This window comes from Electrona antarctica, assembly GCF_951216825.1.
Source record: "Electrona antarctica genome assembly, chromosome: 7".
Classification (NCBI taxonomy): Eukaryota; Metazoa; Chordata; class Actinopteri; order Myctophiformes; family Myctophidae; genus Electrona; species Electrona antarctica.
Window position 1 is genome coordinate 22352247 of NC_136812.1, and position 16392 is coordinate 22368638.

General features: G+C 41.9%; 3 protein-coding genes and 1 long non-coding RNA gene across 4 annotated transcripts; 3 read left to right on the forward strand and 1 right to left on the reverse strand.

The window, feature by feature from the left end:
• Nucleotides 1–1282: 1282 nt before the first annotated feature.
• Nucleotides 1283–7737, forward strand: LOC306926467 (transmembrane 4 L6 family member 4-like). The gene is made up of 4 exons (XM_079505772.1): nt 1283–1363; nt 5911–6056; nt 6710–6890; nt 7218–7737. The coding sequence occupies exons 2-4, from the start codon at nt 5911–5913 to the stop codon at nt 7233–7235; spliced, it is 345 nt and encodes a 114-aa protein (XP_079361898.1). The 5' UTR covers nt 1283–1363; the 3' UTR covers nt 7236–7737.
• Nucleotides 7738–8281: 544 nt separating this feature from the next.
• On the forward strand, nt 8282–9592 carry LOC306925917. The gene is made up of 3 exons (XR_013790321.1): nt 8282–8386; nt 9111–9160; nt 9315–9592. It is a non-coding gene; the product is annotated as an uncharacterized lncRNA (long non-coding RNA).
• A 9-nt stretch (nt 9593–9601) lies between these two features.
• Nucleotides 9602–10368, forward strand: LOC306926168 (transmembrane protein 69-like; the record flags this gene model as incomplete). The annotated part of the gene is made up of 1 exon (XM_079505431.1): nt 9602–10368. A coding segment is annotated over one exon (543 nt), but the record flags the coding sequence as incomplete, so codon positions are not given.
• A 1887-nt stretch (nt 10369–12255) lies between these two features.
• Nucleotides 12256–16115, reverse strand: LOC306926169 (mitochondrial adenyl nucleotide antiporter SLC25A24-like; the record flags this gene model as incomplete). Its single annotated transcript, XM_079505432.1, has 3 exons — nt 12256–12776; nt 15349–15499; nt 15942–16115. The coding sequence occupies 3 exons, from the start codon at nt 16113–16115 to the stop codon at nt 12595–12597; spliced, it is 507 nt and encodes a 168-aa protein (XP_079361558.1). The 3' UTR covers nt 12256–12594.
• Between the last annotated feature and the right edge of the window lie 277 nt (nt 16116–16392).

Below are 16392 nucleotides of genomic sequence, written 5' to 3' on the forward strand. Positions count from 1 at the left end.
ACTCCTGCTTCCACGCTGCTGCAAGCCATGCATCTCTGGAGATGTCCTCAGGGATGGAGTTGAGCATCTCCTGTGCTGCCCTGTTGTAGGGGTGACGAGACCTGAGTCTGCTTGGAGGCGCTGGAGTTGTGGTGGTGCCATGCAGGATGTGCCAGTCCTGCTTTTGGGCTTTCCTGGCCAGGACGAGGGTGGCAGCCTCCCGTCGGAGGCCGGCCGGCTAATGCTGACCGCTGGTATGACCTTCATGAAGTTGGGCAGGATGCCGCGGTAGAGTCCAAAGAACCCCTCCTTTTCTACAATCTTCTTCACCATCGTGGTCATGTTCACTTGCTCTGAGCCCTCAATAGATGCTGAGAAGGTAAGGAGTCAAAAGGTTAATGAACATACACGACAAACTGTCCAGATCTGAGGTAAATTCAGACTCATTAAATTAAAATATATGCAATTGAAGTACTTTTGTCCCACACCACTTACTGTCACAGTGAATTCAACTTTGTGTAATTGATATATTTTTTTAAATAACACAGGTGTTGAAAACTAGCACTCGCGATAATACACCAAGGCTTACAGTGTAAGCAATGCATCTACAAATTGTACAATTGTGCAATGTGATGTCCATATCAAATAAATAAACATTGCTATGGAAAAACAGGGAGTGTTAGTTCTCCTTTAACCTTCTTAGTTTAGCTGAAAACCAAATGAGTTGTCCTTTAAACTATTTACTTAAATAAACACAAAATGAGCTTGTTACCCTTTAAACGTCTTAAACCTTTGTGAAAACAAAATTAATTATTTTAACCCTTTATCATGAAATACAAAAATGACTTAATTATGCCTTTAAACCCTTTAGTTTGGTAAAACACAAAATTGCAATCTTAATGCAAACACCTTTATATAAACCTTTAAACTCTGTTCACTTGCTTAAGTGAGTCATTTAAATTCTTCTTATACTATCCAGCAATGTAACAACTGCAAATACCAGCTCATTAGAAAGATCCCAAAAACGTGTAGGCTAAGCTCAATATGCAAGGTTAATAGATCTGAGTCCTTGTTGCAATTTCCAAGTTTAACCGCTTCCCACACCACCTTTAACTTGAGGATTGTGGTAGGGAACTTCTTGGCTGTCACTCGAAACGTTGCTCTTTCGACACAGTCTATCGCCGTTGCTTTGCACTGGCTATGCCGAGTTGCCGACACCTACTTTGTGGGCTTTGCGTATCTGAAGGCTGGATCCTCTTGCGTTGTCACCCGCGGAGGTTGTCGTCTCTCCTACCCGCGTTGAGCAGTCGAGTTGGCGTCTCTCCTACCCGCGTTGAGCAGTCGAGTTCTCACTGTAGCTCTTCTCCCAACATTGACGACACAGGTCGGTTCTTTATAAACGGGCATTTATTTCGGGCATTCTTCTCATCCCTCAGTTGTTCCATCCATGCCGTGAGAACTATGTTCACACAAAAATACACATAAATCAATCAACAAAGTGCATCATAATACATAATATTGATTAAACAAATGAAAATACCAAACATGTAGAAATGCGCGATGCGCAGGTGAACGTGTCACATACAACACAACATCAAAGACTAATCTAAAATACCTCGTTGGCCGCTTGTTGTGAAAAGAGGTGATGTATCTGGAAATCACAATTCACATTAATATAGATAAAGAACCATGTTTTAAACTAAAGTGGATCTTTGTCTCTCAGGGCCTGAGAGAGTGACATGACGTGTTTAGACAGGATGTATGGGCAGCTGCAGGAGGGACCCTAAAGATCTGGCTTGCTGATAGTAAACGGCCAGGCCTGCAGGACACCTACTGTTCTGTGCTTGCTTCCTGGTGACCAACACCTTATTTAGACATGTTTGACCATTTGGTACAGGGGGGTTGGGACCACCTTTGCATTTCCTTTGTGTATAAGGTCTACTGAAAATGTTTGTAACAGTTAGTTCAGTGGCTCACACGCCGTGAGGCGGGTGGGCCAGGCCCATGGCTGTGAATGATGTCTTGTACTCTCTGAAAATAAATGGAACTCCGGAACCTTCATCTGCCTGCCTGTGCTTCTCTTCATCCATCTGTCTGCAGAACTTCTCCGTATTTTTGCCTGAGTATTTTCTAGTCTAAGTATTTAACGTCTGTTTATGCTCTATGGGGAGAGGAAAAGCACTCTCTCCTTTGTAGAACAGATTCTTCAAAGTGGTGCCGAGCTCGGTCGTGTTGATGCATTTTTGCGTCAGGCGAGAGGACCAGTGGACAATTGACAATTCAGTCTAATAGATGTTTCGGTCGGCAATTTTTTGGACGGAGGGGAACGGCGACGACGACGGCGCTATGCGCACTGCAGTCGAACCAGCGAGACAATGGCGACGGCCTGCTCGGCGCGGTGGGGGGGGTTTCATTCATCACCACCACGACGGAGGCGGCCTGCACCGAGGAGCGGCGATGGGCAACGGCGTGATGCTCTCGGCGATCGTGACCAGAGGGCGATGGACAGCGGCTGGACGGCGGGGAGAGGGGTGCTACGGAGCACAGCGTGCCCCGGCCCGAGGGCGTTCGTCGGCGGTCAGCGGTCCAGGGGAGGCGATCGCCGCGATGGCCACTTCATTGACTCTTCACGGCGCGTCTCGACTCGACAGGCGCCGGCGGCGAGGCGTCGTGGCTTCGTTCCATTCAGTGGCTCGACAGAGCTGATCTACAAGCTCGCAACGCGGCGAATCGCAAGTTTCTGCCTCGCAGAGGCCTACAGGCTCCTGTGGTGACACTGATTCGCTTTCTCGTTTTTTTAGTCATGTTGTATTGTCATGACTGAAAGGGAGGAGGTGATGAAAGTGAATTCGGATCAGAATGAAAGTTTTCGGACAAAGGGCAACTCTCGACAACAGAGCGGCCTACGCCATGCGGTGCATAAGTGTACTGCATCACAAAGCTCGTTTGGCCCGTGTGCGCTGACTGATGACGAAGGTGAGACAAAAGGAGAAGAAACGTTACAGAAGATTCTATTATATCAGATGGATATCGTTCCATTTGATTCCAAATGTATGTTTACGTTTGTCTAGTTCAACATAGTAATGGGCATGTATGTTGATTTTATGTGTCAGTATTTAATTAGAGAAGTTGGCTTAATGGGGATGATATGCCTAAGGGAGATTTGGATCTGAACAGAAATATTTACCGGAGTAAAATTAGTTAGATGTTTCTTTGTCAGGCGAAAGACAGCGCTCCTGTCGTACGCATAAGTGTTAATCGTCCTAATTGCGCATAAAGTTCTTATTTTTGTTCGAATAAATTTGTGAATGGGAAAAGTCAACGAAGGTATTTCTGCTATGACATGTGGGGAAAACTCTAAAGTTATATAAATTACTCTAGGATTTTAACGTTAGTAGGTAATAGTAGCATGCACGAGATCTGGAAAAACATACAGCTCTTTTAAATGGGAAGGGGGTAGGGTTTATGGTCGCCGGTGGTAACAGTGCTGTTATTTGTACGAGCCTTGGGGAATCTAGAGTGTTGAAATAATTATAGATGATTTCTGCATGTCCTAAAAAGATGAGTTAACTAAACAAAAATGAATCATTTTATGGATGACTATGGTAACATTTATCCTTAACATTAACTGATGCTAAGAGCATCAGATGTAAAGTTTGAAGAACCGTAACACACTTATTCAATAATTGGGTGCTTTTGAGTGAAGCAAAAGGGGTTGGATTCAGCGACGGTGTGTGTTTAAATGTCAGATATATGTTTACGGGTTATCATTTATGCCAATGATCATGTTTTGAGTTATGTAAAGGTTAAAAGTGTTGATTACAGTACAGAGAAGTTGTTAGTGTGTAAGAGAGATTCTTACTGTGGTTTTCGGGCTGGAATGTATTTTTTACTATTTACTTACTTACTTATTTTTATTCATTGTATTTCCTATGTAATGTTTTAGCCTGAAATTAAATTGAACACAGAAGGGAGTTCTATAAGCACACCGATGATAATACTGTAATGGAATGAGAACACTGGTAACGAGTTATGTGATTTGAATGCCTGGAAGTTTGTAAGCCATTTTTAATTCTACTGTAATTGTTTGATTTCTTTGTGTCATCTTGATGTTCCAGTCAGTGCCAAAGGGAGGACGAGGGTCAATTGTGTTTCCATATTCGTTTTTATGAGACATGATTGTCTCAAAGGGAGGTCTGATGTATCTGGAAATCACAATTCACATTAATATAGATAAAGAACCATGTTTTAAACTAAAGTGGATCTTTGTCTCTCAGGGCCTGAGAGAGTGACATGACGTGTTTAGACAGGATGTATGGGCAGCTGCAGGAGGGACCCTAAAGATCTGGCTTGCTGATAGTAAACGGCCAGGCCTGCAGGACACCTACTGTTCTGTGCTTGCTTCCTGGTGACCAACACCTTATTTAGACATGTTTGACCATTTGGTACAGGGGGGTTGGGACCACCTTTGCATTTCCTTTGTGTATAAGGTCTACTGAAAATGTTTGTAACAGTTAGTTCAGTGGCTCACACGCCGTGAGGCGGGTGGGCCAGGCCCATGGCTGTGAATGATGTCTTGTACTCTCTGAAAATAAATGGAACTCCGGAACCTTCATCTGCCTGCCTGTGCTTCTCTTCATCCATCTGTCTGCAGAACTTCTCCGTATTTTTGCCTGAGTATTTTCTAGTCTAAGTATTTAACGTCTGTTTATGCTCTATGGGGAGAGGAAAAGCACTCTCTCCTTTGTAGAACAGATTCTTCAGAGGTTCTTGAATCTTGAGTTGCTTAAAGTTCTTATAATGTCCTTTGACAGTCTGCTTTGGCTTCAGACGTCTTTCTTACTTTAACAGTTTGTGACACACTAAACTGCAAGTGTGCTGCTGCTTCCTTCATGCAGACCAGTGTCCGAGTGAGTGAGACAAAGTTTGTACCACCTGCCTGCAATGCCAGGCAATCATGCATCAATCAGTCAATCAAACATGGTCCAGTGTTGCTACTGACAGACAGGGAACTTGGTTCTGCCTCAAAGTTATCATCACATCATGTTTACATTCTTAACCTCATATGAAATCAATTATGAACCACATATTTATTGTATGCATCATGAAATTATTATGAATTATGCTTTATGAACTTATGACCATGAATTGTTGTATTTTAGTCCTTTTAAAGTAAGCATTTTAATAGCAGCAGTTACACTCTCTCTCTCTCTCTCTCTCTCACACACACACACACACACACACACACACACACACACACACACACACACACACACACACACACACACACACACACACACACACACACACACACACACACACACACACACACCATCTTAGTGGCTCTAGTCTGTGTCCCCTCTGACATCTCTGTCTTTCAGTTACACTCACTCTGAGTTGGTATCGCCAAAATAATCTCAGCACATCCCCAAAAACAACTTTTTTACCAGCTGCTGTGTAAGCACAGCTGGTCTATGTTCTCTCTGCTTGGCTTTCACGCCCACTCGACCTATCCTTCTCAATGGCTGCTGTATTGACTACCTATCGTCCTGATTAGCTGCCTCGTCTCTAGGCAACCAGACACGTTTTGCCTCTAGCCGACCTTTCAGCCAATGGGATAGCATGCAGCCAGCAACAACCCACTAGTGTGTGTGTGTGTGTGTGTGTGTGTGTGTGTGTGTGTGTGTGACTGTGTGTGTGTGCAGCTGGTAAAATATGACATTTTGGGCTTGTTTTTTTTTGTCCTTCAAGAGTTCAAATGCAGGATTGTTTAATTGACTGACTTTCATGAGTAAAAGTTATCTTCTTCCCGTTTCTTCCTCGATCCTCATCTGTGTGTTCCTCTCTGTCACTTTCTCAACCTTGCTCTCTGTTCTTGTGTTTTACCGTTCTTTCCATTCCACCCACTTCCCTGCTGGTCTCTGTCTCCAGATGCTGAGCTCCATACTGTTTGCAGGTGTGGGTGTTTTGGGGGCAGGTTACTCTGTCATAATATCTGCCGTGGCTATCAACAAGGGACCAAAGTGTAACATTAATGCTACCACTCACGATGACTGGATCTACCCTTTCGTTGACAGGTGAGAGCTTTTTTCTTTTTTTTGTGAGAGCAGCCGTAGCTGAGTCCGTAGAGAGGCCATCTGGGAATCGGTATTTCGCTGGTTAGATCCTTGGCCCACCCACTTTGTGTCAAAGTGCCTCTGAGCAAGACACTCTCATCAGATCCACCTGAGCTAATTTCCTCTACCTCTACGGGGGTCAGAAAACTCCTTTCAAATCTGTATTTGATTTCCCCTTTACATTGTTTAAGATATTTTTGGGGCTTTTTGCCTTTATTGATAGATATACAGGAAACAGGGAGATAGATGGGGGGGAAGACATGCAGCAAATGTCGTCAGGATCGGGACTCGAACCTGCGACACACTGTCAGGCTGGATTACCAGCCTGGGTGCCTGGACTGCTAGGCCGACCCGGGCCTCCCCTTTACATTGTTAATAAGAATTGATTGATTGATTGATTGAATACTTTATTAATAGTTTGCAAAAAAGGGTACAGTGGTACATATGTATACAAAAGGTGCTAAAAGGATAACCCAAAAAAGTACAAATTGCATTGAGGTCCTGTGTATTCAATTCATCGAGACATTTAAAGACAAACAATAAGTATGTTGGTGTATAGTTGCTGTTGTGTTGGGAAACACCAACCATCCTGTCTTCTTGCTCTCTTTTTCCAGTAACTACCTATCTGACCACATCATTTGGTCAAAGTGTGTCGAACCAGTTGGTGTGGTGTCCTGGCATCTGTCTTTGTTCGCCGTACTGCTGGTCATGGGTTTGAGCCAGATGGTGCTATGTGCCGTCCAGGTGATAAACGGCCTGCTGGGAGCCCTGTGTGGGGACTGCTGCGGTGCAGGGGTCAGTATAATTTAGATTTACTTTAAATTATGTCCAAGCTTAGGTTGATTTGGTTTTATTTTTATCATGACAAAATGTATTTGGCACACCTTGAATGATGTTGAATGATGGCTGTGTTTAATATCAGTGAAGATAGTGACACATAATTAAGAAAATTTAAATATGATCTATCACTTGATTTTTAATACATTTGGGATGTAAAGTAATCCAAAATGCACTTAAAATAATCCAATGACACCCTTGGATTTGTTTTCTGTGAAAATAGCCGGTTATCACTTCTATTTTGAAAGTAATTTTTCAAAGCTGTCCATATTTTGTGTCTTTTAGAGTCCTGATGCAGCCTGAGCAATTCCTTCTACCACATGTTGGAAGGCTGGAGCTACTGTACATTTCGTCTTCCATTTATCCTGAAGTTAATTAGAAGATGGGACTTATTCCTCCTGCATCTCTTCTGTCCAAATATGTCTGTTGCAGTTAGCAAAGATTTATATGTTTTCTCATATGTATGCAGTAATACAATTTTAGATTGTACACATCAATTCACTGTATCTGACATTGTATATTTAATGATATGGTCTGGTTTGGGGTAATTGAATTAGGCTTTAAGTAGCACTAGCATGTGACAAACTATGGGTTATTCTGATTCTGAACCCATTCCAAGCATTATTTTTGCATGAAAAACACCCCTTGTGCTAAATTCGGCCATAGCCACTTGCCCAAATGTGATCATCTCATCACATTTGTGAAGACGGCTATGGCCGAGCATCTCTTGAGTCTGACCCAGGCCAGAGTTATAGGCCTATAAGGTCTGACCGCCCAAGTTAGTATGTACTAGTGTTGCATTACTGCCCCCTCGTGGACAATTGTGGATACTACACCAGTAGTATTCACAACAGTTCGTTGAATGCATTTTGCTCAATATTTACAATAGATTCACTGACTCACAGACAGTGCCAAACAAACAGCCAAGTAAACTATTACAGTATCTCTTATCATTTTCATTTAAAGCAAACAAGTAAAACTGTTTTTGGAGAAAGATCTGAAGGTACGTGTTCATTTGCATGTCCATGTCTACTCAACTCTAAATAAAATGTAACTTTGATTTGAGACGTGTGTCGTATGCTGTGTTGTTTACACTTTACAGTAGCAAAGCGATATGCGCATTAACAAGTCCATGATTCACTATGTCACTATTCACTATTCACTATGAGTAGCAGTAGCTACAAAATAAACTACATGTTTGATTGAATACTTACTGTATTACCAGTTTGTAAATTGTAACATAGTACAGCAGTGGTATTATACTGCTAAAGGAATTGGGGCTCTATGTGGAACGTTCCTTCAAGATTAAAGTTCCGAGCCCGCCCCGGATGACATTCATTGCGTACACGTTTACAGTTACAGACGGTATCCTAGCTTCAGGTTGACCCTGAAGAAAAATAGAAAATTACAAATGATCACGTTTTATGAGTGGTCCAACGTGACTTGAAAGTAAGGTAAGATTCAGAATATCACTTTGTGTTTGTTTGTTTTAGCAGACTATTTCTGTAATCTCCGTCCGATCGAGTCCGTCTCTTCAGTGCTGCAGCACTGACTTGAAGTTGCAAATATTTCTCCTTCTTTGTTGCTTCTAGATAAAACAACATAGATATATCATATATGGGATCCTTGCCGGATAAGAGTTGCCCTGGTCCGGTGCGTTAGAGAGACTCGCTAACGCACTGGACCAGGGCTAGGATAAAATATGCTTGGGAATTATACTGTGGTATTTGAGAGGGGATGCATACACACACACACACACACACACACACACACACACACACACGTCTTTTGGTCTGTATAATGTATAATAAGAGCACTGTTTACCTATAATATGCTGTTTTCACTGTTGCTACACTTAAAATGTAAAAGTGTGATGTGAACCCATACATAGCTAGTAGTAGTTATGTATTTGGCAATGGCATACACACTGAGGTATGAAGTTTTTTTAAGTAAAATAAAAACACTGTTAAATTAAACTGCAATTAAAATGTTGCCTGTCATTTTATAATGGATGATTTACTTAAACGTCTGGGTTTCCGAGGCTACTGGAGTGGGCATGACCTTTGGGCAAGTAGAAGTTAGAAGAACATGACCTGTACTTGCCCGACGGGCAAGTGCCTCTGAGACCTTAGTGTCAACCCCTGAATGTGACATGTACGTGTTTACCTGTTTCCACAGATAAAATGCTTTCTGCTATAGTTAGAAGAAATGCTTTGACTGCTCCCAAGGTACGTGTGTTTAGCTCAGTTAAATGCTTGGATCATTCTAGGGCATGTTTAATCTTAGGCAACAAAATGTACATTTTCAGAATATCTTTTGTAAAGATGTTACCTGTCAAGTCATTAATTAAGTGTGTGTGTGTGTGTGTGTGTGTGTGTTTAGGTATGGAGGGCCAGTCCTCAACAAATGTCCTGGATACCTGCCTTGGAAAGAATTCCTGATGGTGTATCTAGTTCCCTGGCGCTCTGTTGGGCTTCATCAGCCAAACTTCCCTCTAGGATTAATGATGCTGGTTTAAAGACTCATAGTTTGGCTCTTATCAGTTTATTGAGGCCTTCACCCTTCCAGAGCATCCAGACTCGTGCTGCTCCTGGTTCAGTGAGGCCTTCACCCTTCCAGAGCATCCAGACTCATGCTGCTCCTGGTTCAGTGAGGACACAGCCTTTCCACACTTCGTGTGGTGGAAGAAACGGCAGCAGCCAGAGCCTCCGCCCAGAGAGCTTGATCTTCTGCGTTATGACATGAGGGACATCTGGAAGAGCCCCAAACCAGCAATGTATCTGGGGCTCGCTGGGCTCATCCCCTTCATCGCCGCTCCTCTAATAATGGCCTCGACGGAGATCTACCTCCCGCAGTTGGCTTACGCACAGGTAGCGTATGGAGCGTCCATCCTTTCCTTCCTGGGCGGAGCACGCTGGGGATTTGCGCTTCCAGAGGGCAGCCCAGCGAAACCTGATTGGATTAACTTGGCCAATAGCGTGGTTCCTCCACTGCTGGCCTGGGTGGCTATGCTGCTCAGTGACAGTATCAGTCCAGCAATCATCACCGTAATCATGGGACTTGGAATTAGCTTACACTACGACCTCTCTCTGCTGCCAACGTACCCCAGTTGGTTCAAAGCATTGCACTCCATACTTACCATTGTGGCTTCTTTCTCCCTGATTAGCACACTTCTACTGAGTGGAATTTACCCAGAGAAGACTATTTTCTGAATTAGGCCATTTGTGCTCTTCGAAATGTACATTTTATAAGGGTGAAAGGGTGTGAACTTTGCGGTTGACTGTCAGACTCCAGTTGAAGATATTTGACAAACTATTTCTCCCACATCATATAAATGAACTGGAAATGTGAAGTTGGTGCCATTGAATCTGCCATGGAATCTGAATTAGAACAAGAAACCCTGATTAATACAATATAAACAATTATCCTTCTTTTCCCCCCTGGCTTCTCGATTTTATTGGCCTGAACATCTAGTATTGTAACTGAGCACATCCTTGTCATACGTGACAACGGTTCTTTTAATAGGACAAGAACAGGCATTACATAAGATCTTAATAGGAGTAATCAGTGCTTACGGTGTTAACTGCCTATCGTGAGATAGAGCTTCAACATAAGCTTGTACATGATGAATACATCACAGGATATGAGATCTACTCAAATCAAGCTATTATCATTTCTTTTTTGCAATATACATGTAATTGAGCAGTAATTATTCCAGTTTTGTCTTCTCTTGAGTAACAAAACAAAAGTAATGTGAAGTTTAACTACTGGTAACATTTTACATGTAAGGAAAAGGATGAATTCAGGAGAATATTTTGGATAGGCCCATCCCACATTATAAACTTGGGTTTCTGAGTGACTGAGATGCAAGCCTGAAGCCAAGGAGAAAGAATGTAGTTATTCAATAGCACTGTACTATTTTGCAAACTGTTAAGTAATCAATCAATCTTGTAGCTACTGAAATGTGCACGTCAATTTGAACAATGCTAAATCTGAAATGACGCGCTTTGGATAAAAGCGCTATATAAATGCACCATTTACAAACCAATCTAAGTGAATAATTATCAGTCAAATAAGTGTTGGGTCAGCTACATGTAGCTTAACTTGCCCAACACTGGTTTTAATTATTTATTTTATGTTTTGTCCCCAGTAACGGCCACGCTACACCAGGCTTTGTTTGTGTGTTGAATTTAGGTCCAGTCCTATTTTAAAAAACGCACACGCGGGCCGCGCGTTTAGGGTAAACGCGCGGCCCGCGTTTTTTAAAATAGGACGACCTAAATTCAACGCACAAACGCGCGCGTTTTGTGCGCGAAAAGCCTGGTGTAGCGTGGCCGTCAGATTTGAGGCTTGAATACCTGCAGGTGTATAGTGGAGTAAGCAATAGGTCTATTTAAGTTCATTAAATAGGCCTATTAGCTATAATGCATTGTTATCTGCAGTGTTGGGCAAGTTAAGCTACATGTAGCTGACCCAAGACTGCAAAACAGTGAATCATACCCAATACTTATAGGCCTATTAACTTTAATAGAGCGATTGCTTACTCCACTATACGTACAGGTATTCAAGCCTCAATTCTTACTGGGAAAAAATAAATAAATTAAAACCAGTGTTGGGCATTCTGATGGGCAAGTTAAGCAACATGTAGCTGACCCAACACTAAGTGCTCCAATGTAATTTCCTATTTTATGTCAGAACATGCATCAATAGCAATTTGTTGATAAATGTAACAGCACAAGCAGGATAAAAAAAAAAGCACTTTAAAGTCTCCAGTTGCAAAACAAGCTTTCATCAATTCAGTATCGAGTTTCTGTATCACTCATCTGATGGGCAGTGGGCACCACTAACAAAATAAAAATCCAGCTACACAAAATGCCAAGTCGATCACAAGTTTGCCAGTAAATGCTTAAGACACCCAACCCTAAACAAGGAAATGGAAGTCTAATTGTTTTCTCCTTGATTTGCATTAACTAGAAATGTAATGCTAGGAGGAAAATAAAGGTAACAAAATGCAAGATACTGTATGTCACACCATTTACAGGCACACACCGATATCAGAGCAATGGTAGGTAAAATCACATAATACACACACACACACACTTGTAATAAAATACTGTTTTAATGTAAACACAAATATTTAGTGAACACAATTTGGAACGAAAGGCAAATGGGATGGTGGGGGACGTCCACAGATATCTGACAACATAAATCTCAAGGCACATAAGAAAAGTGCAAAATATTTTCTAATTCTCTTCACAACAAAGGAAGCCCATCTTTTTAACCGGCGGCACTCAAGTGTAATCCAATCAGGAAAGATCACAGGCCTCTCTGTTACACATTAAACATGATGACATTCAAAGTGTGAATACAATATTGCACTTTCTTCAGATGTAGATCTATGAATATATGAAACAACTCCCATAGGGAGTTAATTACTAGGACCCCGTTTATGAATATCTTTGGTAGACTGTATAGATCTGGAGGGAAATCAGACATTTAACATCTTGACGTTGGCTGTTTCCTGTGAAGTAAACTGGATATCAGATGTAGGGAGGAGGGATCTGTTTGCTTGTGGCTTGTTCCCCATCCGTTGACAGACTGAGCAAAGTAGGTGCCATGTGAATATGGCCACTTGCACAGTCATCATGGATTACTCTGCCTCTTACTTTTGAATGCCCAGGCTAGATCTCATGTTTTCATACACCACATAGCTAATGCTGACCGCTGGTATGACCTTCATGAAGTTGGGCAGGATGCCGCGGTAGAGTCCAAAGAACCCCTCCTTTTCTACAATCTTCTTCACCATCGTGGTCATGTTCACTTGCTCTGAGCCCTCAATAGATGCTGAGAAGGTAAGGAGTCAAAAGGTTAATGAACATACACGACAAACTGTCCAGATCTGAGGTAAATTCAGACTCATTAAATTAAAATATATGCAATTGAAGTACTTTTGTCCCACACCACTTACTGTCACAGTGAATTCAACTTTGTGTAATTGATATATGTTTTTAAATAACACAGGTGTTGAAAACTAGCACTCGCGATAATACACCAAGGCTTACAGTGTAAGCAATGCATCTACAAATTGTACAATTGTGCAATGTGATGTCCATATCAAATAAATAAACATTGCTATGGAAAAACAGGGAGACCCCTGAATTGAACAAACACTATAGTAGTCCGGCAGCAGACAGGCTTCTTTTGTTTAAAGTGGGAAATGTGGTATATAGTATTTTTTATTGGCCTAAAATATTGTCTATATACACATACATTCACGAATCCACTTGCTGACCGGCTGTTAGTATTGGGCAATCTTTTTAATAGGGGTTTCTTGTGACCCTACCATTAACATCCTATGGCTGGCAAAAATGTCAAATTTTCCTTTTGCTTTAAGTAGCATGTGACATGTCAAACTAGTTTTTCATGATTCTAAATCCATTCCAAGCATTAGTTTTGCACAAAATACACTCCTAGGCCTAAAAGCAGCCATAGCCACTTGCCCAAATGTGCCCAAAATGTGTATTTTGTGCAAAACTAATGCTCGGAATGGAATGGTCACATGCTACTTAAAGCAAAAGGAAAGTTTGACATTTTTGCCTGCCATAGTAGGATGTTAATGGTAGGGTCACAAGAAACCCCTATAAAAGAAAAATCCCAATACTTCCAGCCGGTCAGCAAGTGGATTCATGGATGTATGTATATAGACAATATTTTAGGCCAATAAAAAAAAGACTATACCAAATTTCCCACCCGTCCACCTCGGCTGCCGGACTATAGTATAGATCAGGGTTAACCAATTAACTTTCCTCAAGGGCCATATTTTGACTAGGGTACCAGGCTGGGGGCAGAGTCCGCACGCACGAGGTCTTGCCCTGAAAATTCATTTTCAGGGCAAGACCCCATTTGAAAAGGATGCCCAGTTTGACATGCATATGCTACTGACCCCCATTTAATGCCATTTATATCTGGGACCTTCCAGGGGCCACAAGGGGGCGCTCCGCGGGCCACCTATTGGGGAACCCTGGTATAGATTGTTCAATAACGGGGTTCTCCGTGTTTCTCCAACACTTTAACAGAAAATATATTTCCAGATCGGAAGACCAATTTTATCCACTAGAAGAGAGAACCCATACAGCAAGGTTACCCAATTAATTTTCCTCAAGGGCCATATTTTGACTAGGGTACCAGGCTGGGGGCCGAGTCCGCACGCACAAGGTCTTGCCCTGAAAATTCATTTTCAGGGCAAGACCCCATTTGAAAAGGATGCCCAGTTTGACATGCATAGGCTACTGACCCCCATTTAATGCCATTTATATCTGGGACCTTCCAGGGGCCACAAGGGGGCGCTCCGCAGGCCACCTATTGGGGAACCCTGGTATAGATTGTTCAATAACGGGGTTCTCAGTGTTTCTCCAACACTTTAACAGAAAATATATTTCCAGATCGGAAGACCAATTTTATCCACTAGAAGAGAGAACCCATACAGCATAGAACAAGAGAAAAGAAAACAGAATTGGAACTATAACATTTAAGCTGAAACATTCTTTGTTGGGTTCTCTCTCCTGATTGGCTGAAATTTGCAACCCACCTGAAAATTTATTTTATGAAACGGAGATAGAGCTGCCTAGTCTGTTGCACTCGCTTGAAACTCCCAATGCAAAGCATTGTTTTTAAAACTAGTGTAGTTCACAAATCAACATCATTAGAAAATGACAAAGTTAGATAAAATGTGGAAGACATTTCTTTCCACTATGTCCCATTCGAAGTGCATTGCCTTAAATGTAACAAGCATCACTATTCAAAAGAAAGGAAACTTGGAGAGACACTTTGGAACAGCACAATAGTGCGTTTATCAGGATGGCATTATAGCGAAAGAGAAACTATTAACAACTAGAGCAGTGCCTGGCCTACTTGGAACGATGCAAGTTAGAAATGCATGCTCCACCCAGTTATAATGTCTGCGTCCCTTTTATGGCCATATATGGAGTTCTTCACAGGCATGCCCAAATATGGAGTCTATGCAGATGTCAGAACCACATTGTGATGTCAGAACAGGCCAGCTCCATATATGGTGATATAGGGGTGATCAGGTGTGATTAATTGGCTAATTTGGGCCCTGTCCAGAGGCTGGACAGAGGCCTTTTGGTCCGACCGACTCAAAGCCGGGAACTGCAGTCCCTGTGGTGGAACGCGTGTGTCCAATTTGAAGTCGGTGGGGCGAACAGTTCTCGAGTTAGAAATAAATAATTACCATCAGAATATAGAGCTTTAACATTTTAACAAAAAATGTAAACAAAAAAATAACAAAGCACCTTTAATGTTGTACCTTTTACTTATAATCCAATATGACAGACCATTCAAATTGTAAACCGCATAGAAAGAACCCCAAGGTATCAGCCTGTGGTGGATGTCTTACCTGCAGCTTGCATCCTGGTGCGGATCAGAGCGAGAGGGTAGCTGGCCAGTTGGCCACAAGTGCTGGAGATGGTACCACAGGCCAGCAGCACCATAATCCCAGGGTTGCATGTGTCTTTGGCATAGCGGGACAGCCAGGCATTTTTTAAGCTCTAGAGATGGTAGGCAGAAAGAATTTTGGGAAATCAGATTATGCCCAAGTTATAGTAGTTGCAAGCCATATATACAGAATCAGTTGGAGAAATCAAAACTATAATACATGTGTAGGTGTGCGCACGTGCATGCGTGTGTTTACACAATATATAGTGTAACTACTATATCAATGAATTTATAAACATGAATGTATTAATGTTAAGACAAGTCTCTTGTTTTGTTTGTTTGTATGTTTCTGCTATTTGTTTTCCAATCTGTAACTTACTGGTTAAACATTCTTGAAATGCTTGTATGCCAAAAATCATAAACAGATGTTTTTTAAAAAAAAAGAAAAGACAAGGCTATGTTTTTTCTGGCTGCGAGTACGCACACAATACAGCAATATACAGTCTAACTACTTGTCATATATTTTATAATGTAGTATCCTTAGACATTGTGTACCTCATACACTGCCAGATCTATCCCAGCATATGGAATAATGCCTATAATATTTGGAATGTAGCCTTTGTAGAATGCCTTCACGCCTTCTTTCTTGAGGATTTTCTTTCCACAGTCAAACATTCCAGTGTACTGTCCAGTCTTCCCCAGAGTCAGCCTGGTTTTCATCACCTGCATAGACAAAAGATCATCATCACTGAGTATTTCTACTGTAGTTCTTCAGCCGGATTTATACTTGGATGTACAATGGTGTCGTGTGCTGAAAATAGAAGATCTATCTTTTCGGTGCACGATATCAGCATACGATGGTGTATAAATTATGCATTCTGGTTCCATGCAGGCATGGAAGAGCCTGCTCAGGGACTACAGATGAAATTTAGCCTATGGCTAACACTGGCCCATTTACATGGATTTGAAAAATGACGTGTTGATTAATGTACATTGTCCCTGTTAA

Coding starts and splice junctions, on each gene's coding strand:
- LOC306926467 (XM_079505772.1), top strand. CDS start 5,911: ATGCTGAGCTCCATACTGTTTGCAGGTGTGGGTGTTTTGGGGGCAGGT. Junction 6,057..6,709: donor ATCTACCCTTTCGTTGACAG/GTGAGAGCTTTT, acceptor CTCTTTTTCCAG/TAACTACCTATCTGACCACA.